The sequence below is a fragment of the Ovis canadensis genome, chromosome 25, assembly GCF_042477335.2.
Source record: "Ovis canadensis isolate MfBH-ARS-UI-01 breed Bighorn chromosome 25, ARS-UI_OviCan_v2, whole genome shotgun sequence".
Classification (NCBI taxonomy): Eukaryota; Metazoa; Chordata; class Mammalia; order Artiodactyla; family Bovidae; genus Ovis; species Ovis canadensis.
In genome coordinates this window covers 49379580-49406314 of record NC_091269.1, presented here as the reverse complement: position 1 = coordinate 49406314, position 26735 = coordinate 49379580, and the positions used below count along the sequence as shown (strand labels likewise).

Genomic DNA, 26735 nt, shown 5'->3' with positions numbered 1-26735 from the left:
CCTGCTCTCATGCATGGGAAATGGGGAGACAAGCTGGGGGTCACCCCCCACTGGGGGCCCCTGAAGGCAACAATAGGTGATTCATGAACTGTTCTCATCCTTTCACAAAGCTTAACAGAAGAGTGTGAACACGCCAACAGAACATCAAGCTTCTTTGCTCTGGATGGCATCAAGCCCATTTGGTAACACTGCTTACCTCATGCTGATCAAAAACCCTGATCAACAGCTAAATGTCTCTGACTAATTTTGAAAAGTTAGCAGTCGCTTAAATGAAGCTTACTGGAGAGACCAAAGCTTTCAAGTGTATGTGTTGGAGGGAAAAACAAGAGGGAGGTCTTCCCAACAAAAAGCATGTGGACTCACAGGTAGAGGAAAGAGCCCAGACTCTGGGCTCAGCTTTCTCTATGGCCTTGGCTCAGTTTCTGCTACCTTCTTGAGCCTCAGTTTCTCCGTCTGTGCCATGAAAGGGGTGGGCTAATGCTGCCCCAGCCTCTTAAGCTTCAGTTTGCTTGCTTGGTTTCTATGTGTCTCCAAGTTCATCTACAATAAATACATCCATATTCGCCTCTCTTTCGTATTGCTCCAATTTGCTTGTCTCACTACCCCTCACACCTTCAGGTAAGGGAGGACGGTGAGGAAAAGTCAATAAAGACCACGGAGTAATGAACAAACACCACGAGTGAAGAGATGACAAAGCTCTGCCTCTAATGAGCCGAGGTGAGCTCACCTACAGCATTAATGAACGCCTGACAACCAGCCAAGGCCAGCTGATTTCCCTCACAGTTCACCGGCAGCACGTTTGAAGTCTCAGTGCAAATAATACACCCACAGGACAGACCAAGGCCCTCTACAGAGGGGAACCAGCAATTACTCTGTGGGTTTCTGTCACTTTGATCTCTAGGTCGTGACCTTTGCTTTCCTGTGATCTTCAAAGCCCAGATTGCAGATTAGCTGGAGAATGCTCACTGGGTTATGTAAGCCACAAGTTTTACGGCTCCGCTACGGCTGGGAAATGGTGGAAGCCCAGGGCGGCCAGCAGTGGCCGGCCAGTCCCTCCCTCCTGCCCCTTGGCTGAGTGTGACAGACACTGGGCAGGCCTCAGGGCCGTTCTCCGGGAGGGAACAAAGAAAGGGCGTCATGTTTTAAATAATTTCAAGTTGTAAGGAATACAGAGGAGTCTACTGAGGAGGAAGGAGGAAGGAGAGACTCACCAGAGACTGGAGTGGCAGGAGACAATAAAGGATTCAGTGCCGCAAGGATTCAGTGAAGTAGTGCTCGGAGCCCAAGACACCAGCGGCCTTGCTGCTGCCTGAGGTCTAGCACTTGTGCACCCTGACCTGAACTCCACCAGCTTTCCTTAGCAAGAGGAAAGAACAGACAGACAAAGGAAGACAAGACATAGACCATACTGGGCATCCAAGCTCCCCAGACTTGATTCATTGTCTGGCCAGTATTCAAGCCCACGGGAGGCCCCAAGGGGATCCTCAGGATCATGGTGGGCCCCCAGCTCACTCAGCTGCCTCACTCTCTTCCCGCCCCAATCCTGAAGGCGGCTGCACCTTCAAGTCCAGCACCGCCACTCAGCGTGAACCTCCATCCAACATTCACTCCAAAATAGCTGCCCAGGGCGTGCACACGGCAGAGCCGCAGCAGGTTTCAGCGCCTATAATAACATGGCAGTGGACACATTTCAGCTACGAGCCATGACGAATGGCGTAGAGAAACCCCAGGCTCGGCTTTGCTCCTGTCCCAGCAGGTCCAGGGCACCGCTAAACAACCTGGTAGTATGCTCACATGCAGATTAAATGAGGCTGTTTCACTGTGTGGACGTGTGCCAAGAAAAATCCAACTGGGCACACAGGGGGCAAGTGAGGAAGGAAAAGGGGTGCTGTGGGGGGAGGGGAGGAAAGCACCCACAGAAACTGAAGCAGCTCTGGGGTCATTTCCAATAGCTCCATAAATCTGGTCACTTCCCATTTCTGGTCCAGTGGTTGGCCACAACGTGACCTAAAACTAGGCTGACCTCTCTGAAATCAACATCTCTCACGGAAATGAAACAAGAGACATACTTGTTTTGATGTATGGCTGGGTGACATATTATAAATATTACATCACATAACCACAGAGGATGCCAATCAATAAGAACTTTTTTTAGACAGCACTAAATGAACCATGGGTTCTTGCTTCTGAATACACTCCTTTAAGTTTCCTACTACTGCTTAAATGATTAATAGAAGACATATTGTCAGAAAATGTACTTAAAGTGAAAAACAGTAAACTGTAGAAATATCATTCATGTTTTCAGCAATTTTATAGTGAAAATGTCTCATAAATTTGCATAGAGGCCCTCCTATTAGGCTCTCAGTAACAGCTTGAAGGAAGGCCGACTTCATGCTTTGTGGATGAAGGGCCAGGAAAATATTTTACCGAAAGGAAACAAAAGGTGGCTACATTGCTTTGTAGAAACCCAAATGCCACAGGAACTTGGCATTCAGAAGTCTTGTTGTGAAACTCTAAAATTTCTCAGGGACAAATAACGCACAAGCTCCAGGATGAAGAAAGGAGGGCTTTTTACAGACCACAGAACAGAAAGGCCTCATCCACCCATTCATCTCATCCAACTGCAAGGGTGATGATGCTTGTTAAACCAGATATTAAAAATTAGTAAAATGAATTAAAAAATTAGAACTTCCATAGAATAGGCCTACAAGTCCGCTCACGCAGTCAGTACGTCACTGGGTGGGCCCACACTGAATCCTTCCACTGTTCTTAGTTCCTGTTTCTCTCAGAGGGTGAGCATCTTGCCAGTGTTGTGGATTTTCTAAGGTAATTCTGACCAGATGTGAGTCCAGCTGCACGTGGCCCCTAGAATCCAGCTCTAGGGCAATCTTGACATGTATGCAGTAACACACAGCCTTCCCAGCCCCAGCCTCCAACAGCTTCTGGGGTAACAGATCAGAAGTTAGGAGGGTATGATTGAAGGGTACCCAGGCATGCCCAGGAGAAGGATCACTCTTCTAGAATCTTTCTAGAGTCACTCTTTTAGAATCTTTCCTAAAGAATCATGACCCAACAACCGACACTTGGGTGGATTCTGAAGGGCAGATCCTTGCTTTTAAATTGCATTCATTGATATCCAAGGGGATCTACTTCCAAACAGGCAGTGGGCACCCAAGGTGCCCAAAGAGCCCCACATTTCTCTACAAGTATTCAGTTCATCAGAGGGAAGGGTGATTTCAGGCCACCTCCTCTAGACAGATACCAGGCCCATATTCCACAGCCAGCACTACCTTTGGTATTGATAAGGTTTCAAAGGGCAAGAAGATGCTGTCCTGACTTTCAGGAAGCCATTCTCCGGATGCTGACATGAGAAGAGAAATGTGAGAAAGTAAAATAAATGTGTAAGAGGAATATACAAAATGGTATGAGCGGTGAAAGAGGACCTGTCACTGCCTGGGAGGACAGTGTCACGGAACAGCAGAGCCAACAAAGAATTTAAATACTCTTCAGACCAGTTGTTCTTAATTAAGCATCTATGTCACCTATTGCCTATTTTGTTGGATTTGGCACTAGATGAATCAAAACGCCCTGGATGAATGACAAGTAGAGCCTTGGTTAAGGGTCACTGATCGAAACTGTCCTCCCCATTTAAAAAGTCCCACCAGCAAAACTAGACTCCCTATCAGATCTTTTGATCTGGCTCCTTATCCCACAGGTCTGAGTATTTTTTTTCCAATGAGACTAGTTATAATAACAACAGTAAAAATTAGTATTAGTTTTCTTTTTCTTTTACACCCTTATAAAACTTTCTTTGAGACTGAATAGAGTGGAGTGGGCGATTTTCCTCAGTCTGTTCAGTTCAGTTGCCTCTGACCCTCTGTAACCCCATGAAGTGGGGGTTGCACGCCAGGCCTGTCATCACCAACTCCTGGAGTTCACCCAAACCCATGTGTATTGAGTCGGTGATGCCATCCAGCCATCTCATCCTCTGCCTCCCTTTCTCCTCCTGCCCCCAATCCCTCCCAGCAGCAGGGTCTTTAGTCTGTTGTTCTCATTCTAAAAAAAGAGTGCCTGCGGTTCAATTCACATATAACTTCATGAATGAATGTGTGTAAATGAGTGAACTTGTGTGTGAATGTGTGCTTACACACATACACATGTGTATATACACATATACACTTTATTGGGTGATTTTAAAGAATTAAAACCAGAAATCGGAAGAAGAGAGTCAGAAAACAAGAATTTCCCCCAAAATGTTTGGTTTACTAAACATGATATCTGACAGAACTTTCTTCCACCACCTGACCCTTCTAAGATATATTTTACAATAAGTTACTGCCAGAAGATAAAGTGTTTTAAAACAACCTCTTCATACATGAAACCACCTGTTAAAGGTGCCAAAGTTGATGAGAGTAACTGTTAAAGAAGAAAATTAAGTTCTAAGTGATTAACTTAGAAGATTGATTTATAAATTTTAACTATTTACCTGCTGGAAATTAACTGTATTTCTCCTACGAGACATCACATTCAAATCAATGGTATCACATCCCAGATAAAAGTCTTCATGAGAAAAATTGATTTATTACAGTTCTGTTAAGATAGGGATAGAACTTTATTCTAAGATGGCTGAAAAATAAGATTCCTTCAAAATTCTTCCCAATAAAGTACAACTGAAATTCTGCTGTACCCTATGTTTCTTTTAAAATATATAATTTTGAAGAGATTTCACTATTTCTTACAGCTTTGCCTTTATACAAAATGCATGCCCTTAAATACACTCCTTCATCACCACACATTTGAAAATCTGAACCCCAACAGGACCAGTTCCTCTCAAACTATTATCCTCTCTCACCAATCTTCCAAAACTTACTTTCTAGTAGTCCTTCCTACTAAACAGATAGTCAATATCAAAATCAGATTGATTATATTGATTATATTCTTTGCAGCCAAAGATGGAGAAGCTCTATACAGTCAGCAAAAACAAGACTGGGAGCGGACTGCGGCTCAGACATGAACTCCTTATTGCCAAATTCAGACTTAAATTGAAGAAAGCAGGGAGAACAACTACACCATTCAGGTATGACCTAAATCAAATCCCTTATGTTTATACGGTGGAAGTGAGAAATAGGCAAGGAATTAGATCTGATAGAGTTCCTGAAGAACTATGGACAGATGTTCATGACATTATACAAGAGGCAGTGATCAAGACCATCCCCAACAAAAAGAAATGCAAAAAGGCAAAACAGTTGTCTGAGGAGGCCTTACAAACAGCTGAGAAAAGAGAAGCTAAAGGCAAAGGAGAAAGGTAAAATATACCCATTTGAATGCAGCGTTCCAAAGAACAGCAAGGAGAGATAAGAAAGCCTTCCTCAGTGATCAATGCAAAGAAATTGAGGAAAATAGAATGGGAAAGACTGGTGATCTCTTCAAGGAAATTAGAGATACCAAGGGAACATTTCATGCAAAGAAGAGCACAATAAAGGACAGAAATGGTATGGACCTAACAGAAGCAGAAGATATTAAGAAGAGGTGACAAGAATACACAGAAGAACTGTGCAAAAAAGATCTTCATGACCCAGATAACCATGATAGTGTGATCACTCACCTAGAGCCAGACATCGTGGAATGCAAAGTCAAGTGGGCCTTAGGAAGCATCACTACGAACAAAGCTAGTGGAGGTGATGGAATTCCAGTTGAGCTCTTTCAAATCCTGAAAGTTGATGCTGTGGAAGTGCTGCACTCCTTATGCCAGCACATTTGGAAAACTCAGCAGTGGCCACAGGACTGGAAAAGGTCAGTTTTCATTCCAATCCCAAAGAAAGGCAATGCCAAAGAATGCTCAAACTACTGTACAATTGCACTCGTCTCACATGTTAGCAAAGTAATGCTCCAAATTCTCCAAGCCAGGCTTCAGCAATACATGAACTGTGAACTTCCAGATGTTCAAGCTGGATTTAGAGAAGGCAGAGGAACCAGAGATCAAATTGCCAACATCCAGTGGATCATCAAAAAAGCAAGAGAGTTGCAGAAAAACATCTACTTCTGCATGACTACACCAAAGCCTTTGATGGTGTGGATCACAACAAACTGTGGGAAATTCTTCAAGAGATGGTAATACCAGACCACCTGAGCTCCCTCCTGAGAAATCTGCATGCAAGTCAAGAGGTAACAGTTAGAACTGTAAATGGAACAAAAGACTGGTTTCAAATTGGGAAAGGAGTATGTCAAGGCTGTATATTTTCACCCTGCTTATTTAACTTATATGCACAGTACATCATGTAGAATGCTGGACTGGATAAAACACAAGCTGGAATCAAGATTGCTGGGAGAAATATCAATAACCTCAGATACACAGATGACACCACCCTTACGGCAGAAAGTGAAGAGGAACTAAAAAGTCTCTTGATGAAAGTGAAAGAAGAGAGTGGAAAAGTTGGCTTAAAGCTCAACAATTCAGAAAACTAAGATCATGGCATCCAGTCCCATCACTTCACAGCAAATAGATGGGGGAAACAATGAAAACAGTGAAAGACTTTATTTTCTTGGGCTCCAAAATCATTGCAGATTGTGATTGCAGCCATGAAATTAAAAGATCTTGTTCCTTGGAAGAAAAGCTATGACCAACCTAGACAACCTATTAAAAAGCAGAGAAATTACTTTACCAACAAAGGTTCATGTAGTCAAAGCTATGGTTTTTGTGGTAGTCGTGTATGGATGTGAGAGTTGGGCTATAAAGAAAGCTGAGCACAGAATTGATGCTTTTGAACTGTGGTGTTGGAGAACACTCTTGAGAGTCCCTTGGATTGCAAGAAGATCAAATCAGTGAATCCTAAAGGAAATCAGCCCTGAGTGTTCATTGGAAGGACTGATGTTGAAGCTGAAACTCCAATACTCTGGCCACCTGATGCAAAAGATTGACTCATTGGAAAAGACCCCGATGCTGGGAAAGATTGGAGGTGGGACGAGAAGGGGATGACAGAGGATGAGATGGTTGGATGGCATCACTGACACAATGGACATGAGTTTGAGTTAGCTCTGGGAGTTGGTGATAGACAGGGAAGCCTGGTGTGCTGCAGTCCGTGGGGTTTCAAAGAGTCGGACATGACTGAGTGACTGAACTGAACTGAGTCCTCCCTACCTTTTATTTCTTTCCTTCCTTCCTTTCTTCTTCCTTCCCTCCTTGTACATTGATTCAGGTGGGGTGCCAGTGAGAGCTTATAACTGAGAGAAAAGCTATACATATGAAAACATCATTTAAAACGTTTAGAAAACCATAATCAAGAATGAGAGCATACAAAATTTAAAATGAAGAGCAAAAATAAAAGGAGTTTAGTAAAACAGGTAAGATCAAAAAAGACTTCCTAAAGAGGACTTTGGATTAGGTATTTCAAAGCTGATAGTTCAGAAGCAGAGAGAAGAAAGAATAGTATTTTCACTTTGGACTCCATCAAAGACCAAAGTCATGGACCTTATGGAACTTTCTCTTGAGACTGTATATAAGCTCCCTGAACTTCCATGGGAAGGCCTAAGATGTGACTAAGATGTGACTCTGAAGCAGACAGGAAAATCTTACAACACAGAGGAGGAGCCAGCGAAATACAGCCCATGGGTCTAATTTGGCCTGCTGCATGTTTTTGTAAATAAAGTTTTATTGGAACACGGCATTGCCGATTCATTTACAAACTGTTCATTACTACTGCTGCGGCTGCTGCTAAGTCACTTCAGTCGTGTCTGACTCTGTGTGACCCCATAGATGGCAGCCCACCAGGCTCCCCTGTCCCTGGGATTCTCCAGGCAAGAACACTGGAGTGGGTTGCCATTTCCTTCTCCAATGCATGCAAGTGAAAAGTGAAAGTGAAGTCGCTCAGTCATGTCTGACTCTTCGTGACCCCATGGACTGCAGCCTACCAGGCTCCTCTGTTCATTACTACTTATGCACTATAATAGAAGAGTTGAATAGTTGCAACAGAGGCCACATGACTTTCAAAGCATACGGTATTTAATATCCAGCCCTTTACAGACAAGTTGGTTAACCCCTGGGCTAGACCACTCAATGTCTTTTCATTTTTCTTGGCTCTTGTTACCCTCAATGAAGGGAGACTCTGGCTATAGGGTACCGAATGGGGTAAAGTTTAATATAGCATGAAGGGACCACTGATGCTTACCAGACATCTATTATGCACCCCAGAGTATAATATTCTCTCTCCAAAAATGTCATTTTTTTCTTTTCATACTATGCTCAAATCCCCTGATACTCACCTATATCTCTTGTAGTCTTCCTCATCCTTTTCCAGGCTGACGAGCTCATTGGGACATGCCACATTCCCCAGGAGGCTGAGGTACTCCAGAGCTGGTGTCACTTCTGCCAGGTGATCAAGCAGATACTCCAAGTCAGTGATGTGACGAAGGTTAAGGATCTTGGTCCAGAAAGACAAAAGGCTTAGCAAGGGACACAGACCATAACTGACAGGCATAGCCTAGCAGCTGATGAACCGCATCTGCTCCCAGGACATGACATGGGGTTGAAATCAAGTTGCTGTGGGTGTCTGACATGGTTAGTTTTTCACTCCCACTGGGGACACAGCTCAACTTTTAATGAAAGCAAGAAATTACTTCCAAAGGTCTCATCAGAAATAACCCAGTTTCTCCTTTGGGGGTAGTCCATCATTAAAACCTGGGAATAGTGTGGATGCAAACTGGGATTGGCCTCCTCTATGATCTGAGAGCCTATTGCGGAGCTAGGCGTTTGCTCAGTGGCCTCACTGGTGGCAATAAGACATTACATTGGGTGAAAAGGAGTACAAAGCTAAGAAGAAAAGACAAACAGAACAGGTGTAGGCCATGAATAGAGGCCATGACTAGTGGGAGCCTACCAGTGAAAAGAGTTAGCTAACACTGTATCAGCAGACAGAATGGGGCCCTTACCAGGAAATGACGGTAGAGCATACAGGGGCTAAATCCATGATGGTAGATGCCACTGATAAGAATCAAAGAGTCGGGGTACCATTTCCAGGAAAAGAAGGTCAAATGAAATAAAAGGGCTGCCCTTACTCTGTGAGGATGCTACCTAACCTTGGGGGTGTTATCCCAATTTTCTCATACTTCAGTTTGTCAACTGAACTCCAAATCCAACCAACATCTGAATCCAGTCCCTAACATATCTGCCAGAGGATCACCACAGGGAAGTTTAAACTAGCTCTAACAACCATAAGAGAGAGTTTTTATTCCCCCAGAGACTGAATTCCCACACAGTGACTTCATTTAGCTAGTTGGGGAAGTCACAAAGAATAAGTAATATCTCTCTTCCATGTGATGGCCTTTCAGATGGTTGAGGCTCATATATCTCCCTTCAACTTTATATTCTCTAAACTAAGTGCCTTCGAGCACTATTCATACATACGCTATGTAGAGATCATATGATTCGTGTCAATGTATGGCAAAACCAATACAGTATTGTAAAGTAAAATAAAGTGAAAATAATAAAAAAAAAAGATCATATGGACGAATAGCACTAGGCTGGGAGGGAGCAAGAGCAACACAATGAAAGGGAAAGCTCACAAGCAAGAGAGCAGAAATCTAGTTAAAGAGGGTCTGAGTGTCCTCATAGGTTGTGGGTGTCTACTGGCCAACATCATCATTTCCTAAACAAAGACAGGACACTGTACAACCAAGTTATTGATCTTTCAAATCTTCAACACATGACATCCAGGGATGACCACAAAGGATCACTGGAATGAGGATGATAGATTAGAAGCATATGGAGAAGATGAGTGAGAAGGTCCTACCAAGGAGGTAAGCTTGAAATACAGAGGGTAAGTGACCAGGAGTCAACACTTTAATGAATTTCATCACTTAAGACAAAACATACTTAATACTTCTTAAAGTTCAGTCACCACACTCTTTAAGAAAATTATCTAAATAAAACTAATTAAAATGACAATGAACAATTTCAGGGAAAACTTGCCTTTTCCAGCAAGTACTATCTTTGGATGTTTCACAGTCATTACATTAAATGAAGAAAAGGAAAAACAAGGAACTTTGCCGGTACTCTCCTACGAGTGCTGCCCTTCAGCCCAGGCAAAAGCATCTCAGAGACCCCTGTGCTTTGGAGTGGCTTCCTCAAAAATTTCTCAGTCTTAGTCCAGTACTCAGGATGGGCCAGCGCCAGCAGCATCACTCAGGGAGGATACTCCATGCCTCAACTTGGACCTGCATACACCTCAGCCCGAGTCCTGGTTTCTCCCCTTCAGGGTTCTCTCCAGCCTTCTTGCCCACATATGGTACCCATTGGATATGCCAAGGAACAACAGGACTCATACCCATGAGGCTTTCCAGAAGCCTCAAGCCAGGTGCTAGTTCAAGGCGGGCAGCCAGACAAGCTGAATATTCTTACTGGCCAGCACTGTATTTCTGTAAAACTCCAAGAGAGTGGGCCGCTAAAAAGGCACTGATGTGTTGCTCTGAAGTGATTCAAAGTATTTATGTGGACAATGGCCCTGGAGAATCCATGGGAAGCCCTTTCTACTATGGACAACAAAGTCCAGATCAAACCTATTTCTCTCTTAGAGACAAGTTACTTAAACTTTCATCTTTTTTCCATCTACTGCACAAAGGTGAGAATGTGAAGAAATGGAACTCAAAACTGGCAAGATCTCCAAGGTAGAGAAACACTAGACAACTGAGTTGGCTTGAAGTCCCAGTCATTCCTCAACATTTGGTAATTAGCCACGGGAAGGCCTTCATTCTACCATCCAGGGAAGAAGTGGTGGTGGTTTAGTCGCTAAGTCATGTCCGACTCTTGCGATCCCATGGACAGTAGCCTGTCAGGCTCCTCTGTCCATGGGATTCTCCAGGCAAGAATACTGAAGTGGGTTTCCATGTCCTCCTCCAGAGGATCCTTCCAAACCAGGGATCAAACCCAGGTCTCCCGCATTGCAGGCGGATTCTTTACCATCTGAGCCACCTGTAAAACTTAATTAAATAATGAAGTTATAAGGGAATCTGCAGGAAAAAATAGAAAAAGTTCTCATACATAGTATAAAAGAGACTGTTTTCTAAATATTTCAATGTATGGTATCTGTCAACTTAAAAAATTTAATTTGCTTCGACACATTTTTTATTCCAAATACACATTCATCTCCATACCTAATTTTGTGTTTGTAATTATACAGTCTTTGCCTTTAAGAGAGCCTCTTCAAATTATGTAAGCGTCACACTTCACAAAATCTGGATCTGCGTCTTAGCAGGAGGCTGTGGAGATGGAAACTCATTTGAATGTCTTGATCATGGGAATTTCTTGGGCAAAGGGTCTGCAGGCTTCAAGAAGCTTCAGCCATTCTGTGCCAGTGAATCTTAGAGGACTCACTGGAGTCTCAGAGTCTGCCTCCTTTAGGATATTTTGTGTAGCAGAAGCAAGTTCTTCTTCCTGAGCCTTCCAACTACCTGCTAAGTAATCATTTGGGCTGGGCAAGGTGGTCCCCTCGAATTCACACTGGTGAGGGATCACTTGCACCTACCCCATGGATGCTCTGGATAAGAACAACATCATTATGTTGACACCACCACTGGAGACTGAAACGTGAGAAGTTTCCATTGGTTTCTTCATCTCCTGGGTCAATAAGGACGAGCACAGCCTTGTCTTGCCTGACTGTGCACTTGGGATGGAATCTGTCACATTCCTTCTGTCAAGTTGCAGAGAAAATGAACCGGAGACAATCAGCCGAGGGAACTTGGTGTCTCCAGCTAACCAATACTACTTTAGTGAAGACACTTTCAAGGATTCTCCTAAGGGTGATTTTTTTTTTTCTCTCCTTTTAAAATGTGAAGCTATCTGGCACAGTTTCAACTCTCTCCAGCTGGGTTCTCAGCACACACCTGGTTTCCCTCATCAAGTCTTCTCCAGAGTACTTGCCATTTAGACTTTTCTCAATGCTGTCTACAGAGAGTTGCCATTGCGGAGCCCAGCTCTCATGGCTGGGTTTGCCAAGGGAGATTTTCTGCAGAGGGCCCAAGATCAAAGCCACATCTTGCCTTGAAAGTTTGCAGCCCGAAGGAGGAGGGGAATCTCATGGTGTCATGTTGGGTTGCACAGGTCTGAAGCCGCTTCCCAGGTGAGAGTGGGCACATTTCTCCCTCTGTGTTCAACCCCAGGTCAAAGGGCAGCACCTATGACTCCTGGGAGTATTTCAGTTAGAGCTTATCCTGATAGAAGATTTTCAAATGCTGAACAGCCTACATGACATTTGATTCGCACACACACAGGTGTCTGAAAGATTATCACATCCAGATAACAACTAAGGAAACTTGCAGTCAAAGATCACACAATGACTAAAAGGCAGAGTCCATATTCAGACCTAAGTCCTACAAAATGACAATTCTAGGGGCCACAAAGAGAGGAATTTAAAAAACAAAAACATGAGGAGTCTTCTGTGCTTTTGTAGAATATCACCAGGTGCTGTCATCCGGTTGTACTCCTACCTCAGTTACTTTCAATTTGGGATCATGCATTCAAGGCATAAAAGCCTTGGTTAACAGTAAAATGTGCGAGGAACTTGTAAAGGTTCAAGGTGTTAAAGTGATTTCCCGTATATATTATGCCAGCACTATCTCTCAACAATACTCTCGGATGTATAATACTCAATGTACAGGTAAAGAAAATGAAGCCTCTGACAAGATACAGCCCCTTCTTCAAGATGACACAGTAAATTCTATGGGAACTCCAGTCTGGCCTCCTAACTCCACTCACTGGTCTCCTAACCACAGTCCAGCTATGTAACATGGAGCACTATTCTTTCTTCCTGTTGGCACCACAGTTCATAGCTATCTCTTCCTGTACGTGCTGAAGCCAACAGAGAATCAGAAAATAATGAAATGAAGTGTGACCTAAAATGAAGTCAGCTTATCACCTTTCCTCTACCCACCCCCAAAGGCAAGTGGGACAGGACCATTTGGCTAACGATCTTTTCCTGACATTTCCCTTGTTCCCTTATTCGGGGCTGGGTATTTAGACATGATATGGCTGAGACTGTCCATGCTTATGGGTGAGTGGGTGAGTGAGAGAGAGAGGGAGAATATGAGTGCTGGAAGAGGAAGTCAACACCATGGCTAGTGACAACAGTCACCAAAGAGAGAAGAGATAAGCAATGAACAGGAGATGAAGAGCTAGACTGAGACAACCTGGTCTACCAGGACAGGAGCCAAAACCTGAGGGCTGAACAGAAATGGAACAAAGAGCTGAGAGAGCAAGGAGGAAGCATGCAGTGGGCAAGGGAGGCATTGGTGAATCTAGAAGAAATGTGCCAAATACTTGGTTTGGGTTCTGGAATCCCCCTCATATTTGTTCTACATTTGATATGTGGCTTGCTTTGGCCATGGGGCAGCAACATCTCTGGTGCAAACAGAGTTTGAAAAGTAGTTGCACATTGAGCTTTGCTCTTGGGGCATCCCTCCCACATGGAGAGGCCTGTGCTAGCCTGTTGGAGACATGGAGTTCCACTAACAACCAATACCGACCTCGAGACATACAAGCAAGGCAATCTCATCCAGCCCTAGCAGAGCCTCCAAATAACTGTGGCTGCCTGAGTGACCCACGGAAGATGAGCAGAACCACCCAGTTGAGCCCTGCCCAAATAGCTGACATACAGAATTATAAACAAAAAAAATATTGGTTTTTATAAGACTCTAAGTTTTGGAGTGGGTTGTTGTGCAGCAAAGCTAATGGACAGAGCCAAAGTTTAAGGTATTTCATGGAGTAGCATCATGGCACCTCATAACTGCTGTAGAGCCGGGGTATTCAAACAAGCAGGTGGGAGAGTCAGTGGCTGGAAAGACAGAGGATGGCACATAGCGTTCCTGCTGCTTTTACCTGTCTTTCATTTTTTGATTTCTTGGTCAAGTGTACAAGGTAAGGAAGCCAACCTTTGGGATCATACCAGTAGACCAGAGGAGAAAGAAGACACGCTCCATCATGAAAAAGCCAACTGCTGGTTTTTGTATATACTGGCAATAAAGCACTTACAAGAGTATAGTGATATCACTAGCCAGCTCTACAGCTACAGATTGCCTTCTGCTTCCTTCTGGTTCCTTCCACACCACCAACATTGATCCCTCAGCCACAGACAAGAGATGCTGGAACAGGGAAAGGACTGAACTAAGGAAAAACAAGAAGCCTACTAATCTCTGGCGATAGCCACACTGAGAATAAAACCATCAGCCAGTCTAGCTTATCACTTTAAAAATGAAAAACATTCTGCACAGCAAAGGAATCCTCCAACAAAATAAAAAGGTAACTCACTGAATGGGAGAAAATAATTATAAATACTATTTCATGAGGGACTAACATCTAACCTATATAAAGAACCCATAAAACTCAACAGCCAAAAAAAAAAAAAATTACAATTACAAAATGGACAGAAGATCTGAGTAGACATTTTTCCAAAGAAGACAGACAGATGACCAACGGGTACATGAAAAGATGTTCAACATCATTGATCATTAGAGAAATGCAAATCAAAACCACCCTGTGATTTCACGTTATGCCTGTTAGAATGGCTACTATCAAAAAGACAAGAAACAATGACTGGTGAGGATGTGAAGAAAAGGGAACCCTTGAACACTGCTGACAGGAATGTAAGCAGGTGCAGCCACTATGGAAAACAGTACGGATGCTTCTCAAAAAAATTAAACATAAGACTAGCATTTGATCCAGGATTCCACTCCTGGATATGTATCCAAAGAAAGCAAAAACACGAACCTGAAAAGCTATGTGTAGCCCCATGCTCACGGCAGCATTATTTGCAACAGCCGAGACGTGGAAACAACGTTGAGTGTCTATCAGTGGATGAATGGGTAAAGAAAGTGGGATACACACGCACACACAAAACACAATGTTATTCACCCACAAAAAGAATAAAATCTCGCTATATGTAACAACGTGGGTGGACCTCAAGAACTTTTTCATGCTGAGTGAAATAAGTCAGAGAAAGATAGATGCTGTATGATCTCTCTTATATGTGGAACCTCAAAGAACAATAGCATTAAGACCAACCTCATACATAAAAGGAAGAGATCGGTGGTTGCCAGAAGAGGGGGTGGAGGGCGGGAGAAATGGTGACCTCTTTCAGCTGCTGCTGCTTTTAGTTTAAATAAATTAACTGAATGAATGAATGAATTCTAACGTGAATCCCTGCACATTTTCAACAGATTCTAAACCAGGTTACGAAAATGAATCCTCTAAAATGAGAGATAATAATGCCTAGTAAATTCACATGAAACATGAATCTTAGTAGAATCTAACCGATTTAATCTAACCAGGTAATCTGTCAACCATCAATATTTGCTCAATCTCTCTTCGACTGCTAGTGGTAATAGAAAAAAGCAATACTATAACCTATGAGTATTAAACACATAGGTATCCAAAAAAAATACCTTCCAAGAGTTATTATACAAATCAGTGATTGAGCAAAAAAATCACCCACTAATTCATCTGCAGATTGTCATGATACAAAATGGCATTCTCTCATAGTGGGTGCGCCCTTCTTTTAATTGTCTGGCTCAAGCTGGTGCTAAAATGAGTTTGCATGTCTCGGGATGTATCAACTAATACTACAGAGAAGTGGCCAGGAAGTGTGTTGAGTGAGAAGAGGAATTGAGTTTGGGATTAGCATTTGCTGTACAAGCTTTGTGGCTTCATCTGTGGGCTGTTAGGGAAGCCCTTCTCACAGCACCATTTCTTATATTGCTATCTTGACAACATCCCAGAGCAGAGGCAGCTGGTTTTAGAGTCACACAAAAATCTGCTTTGCATATATCACCATTGCACTTTGATTCCAACACACACACAAAATTTTCATACATTCCTCTTTGTCAGTTTTTCTAACAGGCAGGTGAAAGCTGTAAAATCACACGTACAAAAAAAAAAAAAAAGAAAAGAAACAGAGGCTCTCAGAAGCTTAGCTGTGTGGCCATGGTAACCATAATTAAACTGCCACATGAACCCCAAGTCCAACAACTCCAACACTCTACAGTAATGTGGGACACAGAATATGAGCATGGGGTCCATAGGAGGAAACATATCATTCAAATTCTAGTCTAATTATCCTTTTATTCTTAATTGATTTGAGAATATCAAGCAGTTGATCATCTCAAATGGCAAGGAAGCTATAAGACACGATAATTGTTTGAAAAATTATTTTCAGTAATTTTTATTCAATTCTTTGCTAATATTTGCAACAACCAGGAAATCTGGTTGACCAAAGGATAGGAGAGGAAAAAATAATCCATGAATATTTCATTATGATAAGGACTCATATTTACTTGTAAGCCTTCTCATTCTTCTAAGAAAATACCAATTAATAATGGCCACAAACAGCATATTTTACTGAATAAATATTAACTTATAACAACATATAAGCAGTGATTAATAAATAATTTGGCAAATCATTCTGACAGCTGACATAATCACATATGCCAATCTTAACGTATATAACGCTGAGCCGGAAGAAGCACAAGCTGGAATCAAGACTGATGGGAGAAATATCAATAACCTCAGATATGCAGATGACACTACCCTTATGGCAGAAAGTGAAGAGGAACTAAAAAGCCTCTTGATGAAAGTGAAAGAGGAGAGTGAAAAATTTGGCTTAAAGCTCAACATTCAGAAAACGAAGATCATGGCATCTGGTCCCATCACTTCATGGCAAATAGATGGGGAAACAGTGGCAGACTTTATTTTTTTGGACTCCAAAATCACTGCAGATGGTGACTGCAGCCATGAAATTAAAAGACGCTTACTCCATGGGAGGAAAGTTATGACCAACCTAGATAGCATATTCAAAAGCAGAGACATCACTTTGCCAACAAAGGTCCATCTAGTCAAGGCTATGGTTTTTCCTGTGGTCATGTATGGATGTGAGAGTTGGACTGTGAAGAAGGCTGAGCGCTGAAGAATTGATGCTTTTGAACTGTGGTGTTGGAGAAGACTCTTGAGAGTCCCTTGGACTCCAACCAGCCCATTCTGAAGGAGATCAGCCCTGGGATTTCTTTGGAAGGAATGATGCTAAAGCTGAAACTCCAGTATTTTGGCCACCTCATGCGGAGAGTTGACTCATTGGAAAAGACTCTGATACTGGGAGGGACTGGGGGCAGGAGGAAAAGGGGACAACAGAGGATGAGGTGGCTGGGTGGCATCACCGACTCGATGGACATGAGTCTGAGTGAACTCCGGGAGTTGGTGATGGACAGGGAGGCCTGGCGTGCTGCAATTCATGGGGTCACAAAGAATCGGACACAACTGAGAGACTGAACTGAACATGTATATCTAGCTTTATTTCATACTTTGTGGGAAAATGCCCCATCCTGTTTCTAACTTACCATGTGAACACAAACGTGATTAAACCACTTCAGGTCTCAAATACTCCATCCATAAAACAAGGTGATTGGATTTCAAGTCTGAGGCAACATAGTCAAGTGGAAAGAACTCAGGATCTGGCCTCAGTTGAGACTGAATCCAGGGCCTGGTATCTTGTTAAACAACTGGCTGAGGGCCTGTACTTCAATTCTTTGCTAATCTAGGTAAATGGAGAAACCACACCCTTCTCGAAGGGTTTGCAAGAATGAAAACAAATGCACTTAAAGTTACCAAGCACAGTCCCTCATCCACAGGAGTGCTCAATAAAGAACAGCTAGCTGATCATAACAATTCCTTCATCCCACAATCATTTATTAAACTTCAACTTTGTGCCAGACATTATTCTAGGTGTGAAGGAAACAAGTAGTAACAAAGCTGAAAAAACAGCCTGCTTCAGCACACTGGCACTGTGCGGGCATAGAGGTGGCACTGGGCAGGCATGGAGGTGGCACTGTGTGGGCATAGAGGTGGCACTGGGCGGGCATAGAGGTGGCGCTGTGTGGACATAGAGATGGCACTGGGCGGGCATAGAGGTGGCACTGGGTGGACATAGAGGTGGCACTGGGCGGGCATAGAGGTGGCACTGTGTGGACATAGAGGTGGCACTGGGCGGGCATAGAGGTGGCACTGGGAGGGCATAGAGGTGGCACTGGGTGGACATAGAGGTGGCACTGGGCGGGCATAGAGGTGGCACTGTGTGGACATAGAGGTGGCACTGGGCGGGCATAGAGGTGGCACTGGGAGGGCATAGAGGTGGCACTGGGTGGACATAGAGGTGGCACTGGGCAGGCATAGAGGTGGCACTGTGTGGACACAGAGGTCCACAGCTCTGCTGGGAGGAGCTGTGTGCCTCACACTGCATAACCCTGTGATTCATTTCTCAGCCTCATTACAGAATCCAGAGCAATGGATCCCTCTGAAGTATCACCCCAAGCTGCTGGATCCTCACCACCTTAAGTAGAAACCACACACTGGAATGGCTCTCCTTGGCCCTTCTCATCATCCCAGTACTGTAAACACCATGGGGGGCAGAGCTGGACCTGGGCTTCACACTTATCCTCCACCTGAGCCCCTTTCCCCTCTCTCCGGTCAGAAGTGTTCCGCAAGTCTGCCCCAGAGCCTTCCAGAACCCTCCGTGGAGGCTGAAGTCGCTTGGCCGCACTACCCTCTGCCTTCCACCAGAGGTCGCCCTCCCACACAAGCCCAAGCAAACAGAAGCTGGCTTTGCCTTCTCGGCAGCAGTGACATTATTTTCTTTCTCTATTTTTATCTATTAAAAAGATTTCTTCACAGCCATAACTTAGATCTCTACACTAAAATGGAGCAACAGGAAGATATAATGGTGCATTTCATTTATGAATGACCTATAATAAATTACTCTGAAGTGTCCCGAGTGCCAGGAGACAGAACGCTTTGTCTGCCCACGGACTGTATTTCACCTACTTTAATTTAGCTGACACATAAAACTCATTTGACATTTCACAGGTATTTGTGTGGGGGGGATGGCCTGCGGGAGGGGACCGCTGCGGGGCCAGGCAGGGAGTGGGGGCAGGGGCAGAGACAAGGATATTTGGTTCTTGTTGAGGGTTAAGGTGTGGAGCCTGGGTAGCCCCGGCAACACGAGGTCATCGCCGAGCAGATTGTTGTCCAAGATGAGTTCCTCCAGGCTCCCGAACGCGCTCAGTCCTTCCAGTGACCTGCAATGACAAAGGCAACAGGAAAAATGGTCCTGCACTAAATCAGGGAGGCCATTATGAGCCGAAATAAATATTTTAACCTTCCCTTTCAGGACTGGGAATAGTTTGGGCTTGGTGCCTGTCAGCAAAGTGAATGACAAGAATTAGTAGAGGGAGCCGGGGCGGGGGCAGCGGGGGAGAAGGGGCCGCTGGCACTCACCGCATCCTTCACGCATTGCCAACATGAAGGATGAGGGTCACTTACTGAGTAGCCAGGATCCAAAACAAAGGGCTTCAGATACGGCCTGCAGGATAAATTTGTCAATGTCTTGTGGCTTCAGGCACCCAGCCTCGGCTGACCCTAACCTCCATTCCCAAGATAAATAACTCTGTCACAGTTCACCTTCATTCCCTGGACACAAATTTAAGTTGTCATCCATCATTTCTGCCCAGAAATATCATACCCTCTTACAATAATAAATATAACTTCAAGTATCATTTCTTAGCTGTTCTCTGCGCAGTCCTAGGAAACGGCAGGGAAGGCTTCCTTTCTCTGCATTCACCGCCTTTGACTTTCCCCCATCTCTGCTTTTTTTTTTTTTTTCTTTACTAATCACTTAATTTGCTTCTGCCCAGTGTCCCAGTGGCTACCTCAAAAGGCAAGACACCCGAGGAAGCACACAGTCACTCCAGTCCGAGCGGCGGTTTCTTTTTCTTTCATGATTTCTTTTTGTTAGGCAGGGATAGGTTAAGAAAGGGGTTGAGGGAATTTCTGCCTCAAGGCTCCCTGCTTGATGTTTATGGTTTTAATTTATGGATAGTGGATTTCTCACTTTAGTTTTTGAAGGGAAAAAAAAAAGCACTGAACCCAACAGTAGAGATGCGGAGGCAGTAAAGAAAACAGACATCTGAAAGGATGAGGTACCCAGCTCAGGGCAAAAAAGTATCAGAAAGGCGAAAACCACCCTGGCCACAGGCATGGCTGAAAGTTAACTCGCAAGGTTAGGGGTGCATGAGGTGCCAGCAGCGAGGGGCAGTTGGCGCATGTGCCTGGCCGGTGCACACTGACGGTGATTACAGAAAGCCGCCCAATGGAGGGACTCACAGGGCCAGGCCACATGCTCCCAGCTCGTTCACCTGCCAGACCCAAGAGCTGTGCTGAGCTTGCAGAGGCTGACAGCTGAGCTACGACGACGCTGGCCAGAGGGCTGGCCTGCATGGGCTCCCTGGCTCTTCTATAAAATGTAACCAATCGGGGAGATGTTGTCTACACTATTTATGCATTTACTGATAGCACTTCCATTACAGACCCCCTTGCTTGCCTATGCTATGCCTAGACCTGTGGTTTGAGTGTGAACTTGAGTACCAGACCTTTCTCGTGACATCCATCCAAAAGGACTCCAAAATTAAGAGGCAATACTTGGGAGGTGAGAGAAGCAATTCAACCCTCAGACTTCACTGGGCCCAGAGCGCCACCAGCAGCTCCGTTCCTGCCCCAAACCTCCAGGTGGCCCTAGCCAGGGCCTAGCACCCAGACCACACCAAATCCCCGTAACTGACACTATATACTCCACAGCGGGGCGTGTGGGTGGGGGTGTACTGCATACATCTGGGGTCAAGGGTCAACAGAGTCATCAAGTTCCATTTCCTCCTCCTCTTCTCTCTTCTTCGTCATGTTTCAGGAAGGCATGCAGTCAGGAAGACCTGTCCTGTCATTTACTTGCAGCCTGAATTTGGGTGTCTCAATAAGCCCCATGAGCTCCCTGCATCTATGTTGCCTGTAGCTATTGAATCTTATGGAGAATAAGTGAGAGAGGAGTAACAACTTACTAGCAAATACTGGTTTCATTCTTTTCCTTCCTCCTTTCATTCGCTGATTTTTCTGGAAGCCCTGACCTTTGGTCAGGGATCCTGATGCAGGGGATGTGCAGAGAAAGATGTGCAAAGGTGTGTAGTAAGGGTGGCTTCTCATAGAAATGCCAACGTTTCCTGAAGTCCCTTCCTCCTTGGGGGTTAATGAGTGCTGATGCCAAAGTGCTTTTCAGAACTAGCCCCTGTTTATCTCTAGGGGAGTCGAGGCCACCTCCACATCAGGGCACCTAACAGACAGGTAATAAGTCCTTGTGCTCAAACATCAGCTGGGCTCTGGTCAAAGGCACGTCCAAAATACACACCATCCTGGAGTAGTGCAAATATAATGCTCTTATCAGGAGAATCAGCAAATGGTTGGCAACTGGCAAGCCGAAGAAAGCTCCTTTCCAAGAGTGCTTCAGGGGAGGCATAAAACAAAACGACACAGCATGGTGAGGACAAAGCCTGAAACACTGGGAGTGCCGCACAGATGCCTTTCCCTCTGGGGGGTGGGCTCTGGGGCAGAACTGAAAACAGGAGGAAGACTTCAGAGAGCAGTTCAGAAGCTCAGGCTCAAATCCCCTGTCACTTGCCTGGTTCGAGATCCCATTTTGCCAAGCCATGTGATTAGCTGCTCATTTAAAAGGGAGCCTTGTTACGTGGCGGGGGCAGGGGGGCAGGGGTTGCATATTAATAAATCCCTATCTTCATGTCAACAGTGTGATGTGCACTTGGTGATTTAATCAGCTAAATTCAGAGCTGAAGGACAGGAGGCAAAGAGCGTAATGAAAGGTAAAACTGGAGAGGACAGGATTTCTGGAGCTTGGCTGGCAAGTGGAAGGCAATAAACAGATGCTTAGAGGATGCCTCTTACACTTTAAATTTCTTTTTTACTTTTGTGTTGTTGTTGTTGACGTTTTCCTGGAAGAAGGGGGAAGAAATTATGTGGGTCAATCTTTTACCTCATACCCCTCTATGCAAGATGCCTGCAAAGAGATGCATGCTGTCAAATAAAATGACGAGGCAAAAAAGGCTCTAAGGGTCCACACAGATCTATGCTGTTCAAGGGACAGCTATGGTATAAGGAAAAGATGACAGGACCAAAAGATCTCTGTTATAACCTTGTATATGGACGGCAAAATACACCCCAGACCCAAGAGCCCTGGTAGAGGAGGTGACTGTCACTCCGATCACTCACCAGCTTGGTTGGCTGTAGCTACAATGCCTGAGGGGTGGGCCAGGAAGGCTAACCAGATCTGAGCGCCATGGTCAGGGGCTGGACAGGGAGAGCAAGGCAAGGGCAGCTGGACAAAGGTCTTCCCAGCCCAGTGGAGAGATGTCAAGGGCAGGCACGGAGACCCAGTGTGTGGTCTGATCTGTAGCAGGTGGCTTGCTCTGGGCACCTAATCAGCACCTCTGGAGCACATTGCAGGCTGCCTGCCTTCACTCCACCAGCAGGAAGGCTGCCCATGATGTCACCCACAGGTACCATCTTGGTTTCCTTGTTCTCAGGGCTCCGGCTGGGCTCCCCCAGGAGCCACTGCGGCTGCCAGGAGAGTCCCTGTGCCTTTTCCAAAGTCACATCAAAATGACAAAACATCAGAACGCATTCAGCTCCAGCAGATTCAAACAGAGAGAACTTTTAAGTTTCCACTGTAATTAACCCTATCCTCGTTAAGATAATTATGATCAAGCTTCCTGTCAGAGTTAATATCCCAGCATCACTGCCCGTGGCTCCCACTCTGCCTTCATTAGCTTATAAAAACAGTGGCTCTAAACAGACTCCTCACCCTCTGCAAGCCAGGCCAGTGGTCGTGAGCCTCCAGGATGGAGGGGCCTCAGGCAGGGCAGCTGGGCCCACGGAGGTGCTGCTCCCAGACCCGCAACCTTTTCTGCTCCCGAGTGGGCACACGCTCAGTGGTCTCCATCCTTTCCCCAAAGTTAGCTGCTCATCAGAATGGAGAAGGAGAAGGGCTCTGGACCAGAGCAGGACTGGGAGGTCTGGGGGAGAAAACCTCACAGCAGGTCCCTGGGAAACGCCTGCACACTGACTGACAACAGTGGTCACAACCAAACTACAAGGACAGGACAGACAGCACATAGTTACATGTGGGGGATAAAGGAAGAGTCATCAGAATGGGAAACCTGTGATAAGACTGCTCATGTCCCAGAAAAGGGCCCAGCTGTCTAACCCATGAGAGGAATCCTTTATTTCTGCCATAAAATTCCTTTTATATCCTATTCAAATGCAGCTGCCCCTCCTCCAGCCAGGAAAGCCAGCAAGGGACACAACCCAGAGCTCCCCATTCAAGAGCTGCCCAGCTCATTCTTGGGGTGCAGGCTGTGGGAAGAATTAGATCCCCTTGTCCTCAACTCCCAGCCCATAGTGGGGATGACACTTCTGCCTGACATGAGGTGGGCAGGGAATGGGAACCAGGTAACCACAGAACCTGAGAAAGCTAAGTGTCTCTGTGGAACCAGAGTCACCTCAAATCCAGAACCGGAGGGTGGGATGGTCTCAAGCCAATTAAGAAAATAAGATTTCCACTAAGATCTTCACCTCTCCCTCTAGGAGACTTCCCTAAATATCCACATACATACTTTTTATTGAGAAAATGGGGAGGCCCTGGACCCAGGGGACCTAACCCATATGTCTGATGTCTCCCACACCGGCTAGACCTACAGAGCTTCCCAGGTCAGCCACTGCCTGCTCTTTCCGTGTGACCACTGTCTACCCAGCTCCCAACCAAAAGGACCTCAGTACAATCTCCCTAACAACCTGGAAAGTTTCAACACATACTAAGGGCTCAGTGCCTCTTTGCCAACTGACTCCTGCTCAGCCAGGACCCCGTGAACTGCTGAGAAAAAAGAAAAGCTGTCAGTAGTATTCCAAGGGCAAGACAAAGAGTAAGTTGAGGGTGACCAGTCAGGGTCTAGGAAGGCAGTCCCTCAATTTATATTTTTTCAGGGGCCAGAGGGCCTTCCTCTCTTTACGCCATGGCCAAGTATCTGAGAATAGGCAGAAGTGGTATTCAGTAAGTCTGCACCTGTACAACAGGGCTGGTTATTAAACTACTTCAACATTTTCTTATCAGTTGGTACAAACCTGCAGCTCTGAATATCCAGGGTGCCCCACCCTCTTACCCTGGCCGCTCCCCTAGAGCTCCCAGACCTTTCCACAGTTCAGCAACTAAGTGGTTAATGACCTTCTCACCCTCACTGCACAGGGCTTTTAAGGACCCTGCTTCAGCCAAGATCATTCTGATTGGTCAGTGCAACTGTTAAATCATTTAAACATCACCCTTGAAAGCAGAAATAGCAACTTGTACTCTTTACTCCCCCCCACTATACTAAGTGCAGTATCTAGCACAGAGCAGTCCCTGGGAAATACCTGCACATTGACAAGAATAGACCCAACCAGTCCATCCTAAAGGAGACCAGTCCTGGTGTTCACTGGAAGGACTGATGCTAAGGCTGAAACTTCAATACTGTGGCCACCTCAGGCGAAGAGCTGACTCATTGGAAAAGACTCTGATGCTGGGAGGGATTGGGGGCAGAAGGAGAAGGGGACGACAGAGGATGAGATGGCTGGATGGCATCACCGACTCGATGGACATGAGTCTGAGTGAACTCCGGGAGTTGATGATGGACATGGAGGCCTGGCGTGCTGCGGTTCATGGGGTCTCAAAGAGTTGGACACGACTGAGCGACTGAACGGAACTGAACTGACAGGAATAGTGGCCACACTAAAGCTACAAGGACAGGACAGACAGCACGTATTTACATGTGGGGAATGGGAAACCTGTGATAAGACTGCTTATGTCCCAGAAAATGGCCTAGTCATCTAGTCCATGAGAGGAATCCTTTCTGTCTGCCATAAAATTCTTTTTATATCCCATTTAAGTGGATATAACTGGAGAGAGTATATAATCTATAGTATACTACAATACATAGTATTATACATACAGTTATAACTATATATTTTCTACATATTTTTCTGTTTCAGGTCACATAACTGAGGATATACATGCAAATAGAAATCAATCCTCTATATTGTAAGTATATAAATGAAGGGTGAAAGTGTTTCTAAAAATAGAATGTGGAAAAGGTTCTAGGCTATGTAAGACTGTGTAGACTGACACCATGTTACAGAATATCACATGGAATTTGTCCAAGGCATTTCCAAAGCCCTACTGAGCTCCTGTCAGGATGGAGTGTCCCTGAGCTTCAGAGAATAAAATTCAACAATAGTAAAAGAGATCTGAATCCAAGACCAGTCAAATATCGAAGGTAGTTAGCTATGAGTTTGTTACCTCTAAGTGGGATGAAGTCTAAAGCCATCAGGTACCATACTTAATAACACTAAAAAAAAACTGTTAAATATCCACTCCAGTACTATTGCCTGGAAAATCCCATGGACAGAGGAGCCTAGTAGGCTGCAGTCCATGGGGTCGCAAAGAGTCGGACACGACTGAGTGACCTCACTTTCACTTTAAGAATTACGGAGAATGAGAAAGGAGCTAGGTGCCCAGAAGCGGGTGCCTGTGTTTCCAATTATTTGAAAAGAGATGTAAAATTCCTCGAACTTTGGATTAATAAATCTGTAAACTTACCTGCATCAGACTACGGCTCTGAGAGTCAGTACTTGCTTGTCCTATGCCGTAAGGCGATATAAGTCATGTGTGTGACCATGTTACCCTTTTCACGTTTGCTGTCAGGAAGCTCAGAGCTCAACTGTGACCCAGCTGTAAAAACGCAGCACCCCATGGTCTCTACATCTGCTTTCAAACTGCAATGTCAAGCTTTATAAAATTATTATAATCTATTAGTGTTTTTCATTTTCTTAATTCTAACAGGCTAGCTCAGTCCTTCATATAATGAAGTAAGATATCAAATTCATATCAGTTCACTTCACAAACAGGCAGTTTCTGTGCATTAAGGACAAGTTCTGTGAGACCAGCAATGAATGTGGATGGGTGACTAAGAATAAAGATGTGTATCGTGTCTCCTTTCCAAAATGTCTTTGAAAAGAATTCTGGTTATTCTAGTGATATCCTTGTGGCAGAAAAGCAAAAGTGGACTAGAAAATGACTACTGTAGGTAGAATCTTAATTGGTTCAAGAATACACCTGAAGAATACTAATTAATGGCTCAACTTGCTCTGGAAGAAGGTTCTGGAAACTTTGGTCCTGGTGTTTTGCCAATGACTTGGCTACAGACTTGCTTATCCTATCTATGGAGGCCATCACCCTCAGAGTGTTAGTTGTTCAGTTGTGTCCAACTCTTTGAGATCCCATGGACTACAGTCTGCCAGAAGCCTCTGTCCATGGGATTTCCTAAGCAAGGATACTGGAGTGGGTTGCCATTTCTCCTCCAGGGGATCTTTCCGACCCAGGGATTAAACACCAGTCTCCCACATTGCAGGCCGACTCTTCACCACCTGAGTCACCAAGCTCCCATCACCCTAGAAATATATGTAAAAGGATTCAAAATGATCCTGCTGGAATCAGCTCACTGTTTCGGCCCACAGGATGACATTTTTCAATGTCTATCGTAAAGATCTAAATATAAAGTTCAACTACCCCAAAATACACATTTAAATAAAAGATTAAAAGGCAAGTGAAAACTGGGGAAAACATTTACAATCTCTCTGATAGTCAGTCTAAGGCTTAATATTCTTAATAGAGTGTTTGAAAATCATTAAGGAAAAGCTGAAAGCCCTAAGAGGAAAATGATCAAAAGATGGGGATAGAACATACACAAAGAATACAAATGGTCAATACTGAAAATGTGGGGCAAAA

General features: G+C 44.6%; 1 protein-coding gene across 7 annotated transcripts in view; it reads right to left on the bottom strand.

Annotated features, from left to right (window-relative positions):
* The window catches only part of LRMDA (leucine rich melanocyte differentiation associated), a 1405312-nt gene that overhangs the window by 713487 nt on the left and 665090 nt on the right, over positions 1-26735 (bottom strand). For all 7 annotated transcript variants that reach the window (XR_011253046.1, XR_011253044.1, XR_011253045.1 and 4 more), the window contains 2 exons: positions 18978-19104; positions 8260-8399 (listed from right to left, as the gene is read on the bottom strand). Coding sequence is in view for 4 of the 7 variants with exons in the window: in XM_069572198.1 (XP_069428299.1) it covers positions 8260-8399; positions 18978-19104 (267 nt within the window). In the remaining 3 variants the exon portion in view is untranslated. The remainder of the gene's footprint in view (positions 1-8259; positions 8400-18977; positions 19105-26735) is intronic.